Below are 5,759 nucleotides of genomic sequence, written 5' to 3'. Positions count from 1 at the left end.
AGAAGATATTTGTATGTCATGTTTAGGAATGCTGTATAGAGGGTATTTTCAAGGGTGATTTTTTCAATAGAAAACACATTAGCTTGAATATTATTTTACAGCTGAGCTACAGAGCGTAAAAATGATATTCGTTAGAACGACCAGTAATCACGCCAAAAATATTAGTAGCTGTGCACCACTACTTCTCGGAGCATTTTCTGTCGTAATATCGGTGGAATAAACACAGAAATTCCACTTTTCGTATGTGGTCTAATGACTGCTTCAGACGAATCAGGCGAATTGCTCCATTTTACATTGAGTCGACAGTTTTTAATCTAGGAGCTCCAGACCAGAGGTGGCTACCAAAATCAACAGCTGAAGTAGAAAACAAGGATAAATATTGGTAAAACTCAAATATGTGTAAAGATTTTATTTTGTTGTTTGTCAGTTTATAACATATAAAATAATAAATTGTTACAAATTTAAGTGTGGTTTTTAGAAAAACATTTATATCTTGTCCAATACATTACTGTTACAGTTACATAATCAATTATAATAATATATTATAATGATTAATTTTCTTCTTTAGCGAGATTTGGAAATTGTGTGAATCTGAAGCAGTTGTCTGAAAATTCTGAAAAAAACGATTAAAAATTAATGTACAATGTTTTTTACAAATAAAAATGAAAATAAAACACTAAGAACATACATGAACAGAGTAAATGATAGAAAATATTCATACAACACTGAAAATGATAAAACATGAAAGACAATATGACATGGTGAAGTGAAGTAATACTTAGATCAGGTTATTTAATGATTCGGAATAACGGTACAGAGTTATTCAAAAAATAAACGGAAGAGGAGTTATGAACAGAAAGTCACTTTTAGTAGTATTTGGCAGGATACTCTCACCTTTGAAGACATAACAGATGTCGAGAGTGGAAATAAATGTTAATTACTGTACAAATTGTAATACAGAAACTTACTGAAAGATCTAGTAGGAGTATTGATAGGACACTGTCTCACCTCTGAAGATACATGCAGTTATTTGGAGTGGAAAGAAATGCTCAGTAATCTGTGTTTCTGAGGGAGCTAATAGGATTATTGACAGAACACTGTCACCTCTGAAGACACATGCAGCCGTAGGGAGTGGACAGCAAACACTAATTAATTTCTGTAGAAAATTTGAGACACCAATGCATCTATGATTATGGATGGACACTTACTGAGAAATCTGGTAGGACTATTGACAGGAAACTGTCGCATCTGGAGACATACGCCGCAGTTGTGTCAAATTTTTACAATTGTTGTAGAAAATGTAAAAGACTTATTCACTAGATAACGGTAAAAACTAAATGGTAAATAGGGAGTTTGTATTTGAACTACACATAAAAATGAAACTGCCACTTTGCACACACAAGAAATATAACTGAGAGAAAGCAATAAAGCCTGTGGGAATTGTCCAGAGGGCGTAAAAAAGGAATCGAATTCCTGGGATCTTAATAAACATGCTGTGTAACCAGGAGACATGGTTAAACATCCAACAATGATCCTGCTGAACTTTACCGAAGGATCAGAGATACTGACAACGTAATTAGATGAAACATCTGAGATAGCCCTATGAGTCCATAGAGCTGTACAGTATCAAGAACAACGTCAGCAAATTTAGAAAAAAGTATTTAAGTATTAAAAATGGAGTTTGGATTTTTTGGGTCAAAAAAACTGAACTGTGTATTATAAAATATGTGGTTTTTACTAACCTCTTAGAATTTACAAGAATGGATATGGTTCCGAATCTGAGGTTTCCCATGCGGTTCCGCTTGCAGTTCCGTCCTCGGTTGCGCTAGCAATTGCGCTCGCAATTGCGTAATCTTCCTCAATTTCTCTCTTTGGACACGGGGTCGTGCAAGTGGTTGTTGAACATTTTGTCGTGGTAGGGCATTTGGTCGTTGTGCATTTTGTTGTTGTGCATTTGGTGGTAGTGCATTTTGTCTTCTTTGGGCACTTTGTGGTGCAGGTTGTTGGACATTTAGTGGTGGTGCATTTTGTCTTCTTTGGACACTTGGTTGTGCAAGTTGTAGGACACTTGGTAGTGGTGCACTTTGTCTTCTTTGGACGCTTGGTTGTGCAAGTTGTTGGACATTTTGTAGTGGTACACTTTGTCTTCTTTGGGCACTTGGTTGTGCAAGTCGTTGGACATTTAGTTGTGGTACACTTAGTGGTGGTGCATTTTGTCTTCTTTGGGCACTTCGTTGTGCAAGTCGTTGGACATTTAGTTGTGGTACACTTAGTGGTGGTGCATTTTGTCTTCTTTGGGCACTTGGTTGTGCAAGTTGTTAGACATTTAGTTGTGGTACATTTTGTCTTCTTTGGGCATTTGGTCGTGCAAGTTGTTGGACACTTGGTGGTGGTGCATTTGGTCTTCTTTGGACGCTTGGTCGTGCATGTTGTAGTGCACGTGGTCCGTGGACATTTAGTTGGCCGGGGGCACCTAGTTGGTCTGGGGCATCTAGTTCTTGGACACCTTGTTGTGCATGGTGCTTTCCAGGTCTCCACACTTACGCTAGAACTAACCGAAATTTCGTAACGTCTGGGGTCCCGGTATCTACGTGGATAACGTGGACGTGAATCAGCCAACTAAAAAAGAAAATAAATAAATTTAAAACCAAAACCTAGTTAAACTATGTACAATGACGCCATCATAAAGCCAAAGCATGAAGATGTAAGCAGCAGGAATGGAAAAAAATGATCATAATGTTTTTTAGAACATATGTTTACTTATAAGTATAAAGAACAAGCTGCTTGAATTTGAATAAAAAAAGTACCTGATCCACATGACGAGATAACCCTTTGAAAAGTAATTCACTTGATATTCTAATAATTGGTGAATTAGAGATAAGGGTTTAAATTGATTGTAAAAATCTCTTCTGTAGGTTATAGCTACAAAAACTTTGTAAGGGCCTGAGACGTGAAGGAATGTGCATTTGAAGCAGCGATTGAGTTTATTTAGCTGTCAAAATATTATTTTTCAAAGCGTTAACGAAATAATAACCCTTTACAAAAGATTCTACAGCTTTAGAGACAAATTAATAATGACTCTTCTCGCAAGATCTTTCGAAAGCTTTTTTTCATATGAATCGTTAAGTTATTGCATACACGGCTGAACCTTAATGAAGATAAGCAAAGGGGTAAAATATAATATATTAATTGGAAGATTTTTTTTCTGTCAACGTAATACCAAGAGATGTAAGAAACTGTTGAAGAGTTGTTTAAATGACGAATAATAATATAAGGATAACTCCACTTGTCAGGATATGTAGCAATTATGAAAGAAGGTTAGTGATCAAAGAGATTCAAAATGTAAAAAGTTGGTAAATGGATGGTTTTGAAGTCAAATAGTAAATATTCAGTCAAAAACAACAAGAGGAAAATATCCGGCGGCTTGCAGGGTTGGAGGTATTGCCTAAAGATGGCCAGAACACGCTACAGATTCATGGACGTTAAATCATGAATCAGGATTTTAAATATCGATGCGAAGGAGTATTGTAAGTTGTTCTGTAAGTCCATAAAAAATAAACTGAAGAAGTGAATTAAAGAACTGAAGACTGAATGTAGGAAACTCGATGGAGTGGAAGCCTTGGGACCAGTGGCGGCTCGTGACTTTTGGGTTACTAGAGTGCTAATATTACAAAAAATGGCTTAATTGATGTTGTTGTAGCTGAAAACGATTTTTATTTTTTTTCGAAAAATTGATTTTTTGTATGAAGATTTTCAGGAATTCCGTGCGGCGCACGGCTATACTGAAATTTCCTGAAAATCTTCATACAAAAAATCGATTTTCGAAAAAAAATTAAAAATCGTTTTCAGCTATAACAACCTCAGAAATGCCATTTTTTATAATATTAGCACTCTAGTACACCCAAAAGTCACGAGCCGCCACTGCTTGGGACTATAGAAGACTATAGAAGATGTTATTATTAATGGTAAAGCCAAAGGTTATTTAAAATATTATAAGACTTACGTGGACTGCAATCAGACACACCAGGAAGACCAAACTCAATTTTAGTACCCTCATCTTTGGTCGCTGGACCGACGAATACTTTAAGGTAACGTTCAGCAAGGATTTGCCGAAACGTACGGAGTATTTGTGCTGCTGGCATACGAGACTCCCTTATATAAATAGTGGCACTTGTTTGAACAATGTCAAAAAGATTTATCGGTTTGCATGGAGAGGAACGTAGTGCACTTGAATAAAAATGTGTTTCTGAATAACTAATGTTGATTTTAATAGAGACGTTAAACAATCACTTTGTTCAGTTGTACCAATGCTTTTGATATAGAAAACAGAATCGTTGAAATATAAAGTTATTTCAGTTCATTTTTTTACGTATGAAAAAAAAAAAAATATATATATATATGAGGGGTTGATGTGTCCAGGACATATGAATTCATCACTCCCACTGCAGAGAAAGACGTTGGGTCGATGAGTCTGGCTGAAGAATTCAAAAGGTCTCCGTCAACCAGCCTCTTACGAACCAGTAGGTAGGCAAGCCTAGACAAACCTCACCCCACGAAAACGTCATCAAACGTTGCGAAGCACTTGGGGTGACCTATAGCAGGGGTGTTGGTTATTCAATTAATGGTTCCCGGGCGGCGGTACCCATTCCAGCCTCGAAATCGAAATCTAAAGCACTGTTCATATAGAATATGTAGAAAATGTATAAAAATGAAAACATTTTCAGTACTTTAAAACTGAAAAAAAAAATTAAAATATTGAAATGAAACAAATATAATATAATAATTTTTTAAAGGCAAAACTTATGTTTACAAGACAAGGTTTTTTATGGCACAAGGGGATAACAAATTATTACAAGCAACAATTACTAGTCTGAAACACCCATATAAATTTAAAAATATTTTGACCGGTCGGTGGCCGAGTTGACATCGCGCTTGGGTCCCACCCAGGCGTAGTGTGTTCAATTCCTCGGCTGGCTAAGTCCTCCATCACAACACAAGCAACATTTTCAGCTTACTGTGGTGGTAGTAGGAGATTTTCAAATATTTTCAGGTTATTCCTAACCTGGGAATGTTTGACTTTCTTTAAAAAAAAAAAAAAAAAAAAATGCCAATGACGGGAATTGAACCAGCTACCTTCTGATATACTGTCAGGTGAATAGAAGAAGAGAAAGACATAACACATTATCTCTGCATTGGAATGATATACGGAATCGATTACATGTAGCTAAAATGTAGTTTTTTAATAGTAACGATACGGTACAAAGTATTGAATGGTAGAGAAAGTTGCGGACGTCCAAGGAACACGTGGCACGATTAAATTAATCAATTACTTATCTGTGGTAACATGTGGCGCATGTGATGAACTTAGAAAGAGGTGTAGGGAGTATGTATGTTGTGGAGAACAAGTCGAAGACGCTCGAAGAAGACATGGCACGTTCGAGTGAAATAAACATTCACTTTTTTAATGTTATTAAATTATTTCTACATTAAAATCGCTCTTAGTTTTAGGGTGCGCTAGAATTCAAAACATGAAAACTTTACTCCAAACCATTCATAACCCTGAGCAACGCCGGGTACACGTCAGCTTGTATTATTTAAAATTAATATTACATTGTGTGATGTATTGTAATAAGCTGAGTATTTAAGCGATAGATGGCGCTAGTCATAAAGCTTACTCCAGAGTCCGTGAGATGTCGCTAGAGTGTAACAGATGCTTGTGAGGTTATAGTAACAGGGAACAAGCTTCTCGAACTAGAGAA

The 5,759-nt window shown here is 36.3% G+C and overlaps 1 protein-coding gene across 1 annotated transcript; it reads right to left on the bottom strand.

Annotated features, from left to right (window-relative positions):
• Positions 1-394: 394 nt before the first annotated feature.
• LOC149416133 (uncharacterized) lies at positions 395-4,163 on the bottom strand. Its single transcript, XM_089641583.1, has 3 exons — positions 4,004-4,163; positions 1,743-2,619; positions 395-613 (listed from the first exon to the last, which is right to left on the bottom strand). The coding sequence occupies exons 1-2, from the start codon at positions 4,055-4,057 to the stop codon at positions 1,753-1,755; spliced, it is 921 nt and encodes a 306-aa protein (XP_089497709.1). The 5' UTR covers positions 4,058-4,163; the 3' UTR covers positions 395-613; positions 1,743-1,752.
• Positions 4,164-5,759: the final 1,596 nt, after the last annotated feature.

The sequence above is a fragment of the Hesperophylax consimilis genome, chromosome 17, assembly GCF_061612785.1.
Source record: "Hesperophylax consimilis isolate HC1 chromosome 17, BYU_Hcon_1.0, whole genome shotgun sequence".
Lineage (NCBI taxonomy): Eukaryota > Metazoa > Arthropoda > Insecta > Trichoptera > Limnephilidae > Hesperophylax > Hesperophylax consimilis.
The sequence above is the reverse complement of the archived record's forward strand: the minus strand, read 5'-3'. Positions and strand labels throughout refer to the sequence as shown.

Coding starts and splice junctions, on each gene's coding strand:
- LOC149416133 (XM_089641583.1), bottom strand. CDS start 4,057: ATGAGGGTACTAAAATTGAGTTTGGTCTTCCTGGTGTGTCTGATTGCA. Junction 2,620..4,003: donor TGTGTCTGATTGCAGTCCAC/GTAAGTCTTATA, acceptor TTTCTTTTTTAG/TTGGCTGATTCACGTCCACG.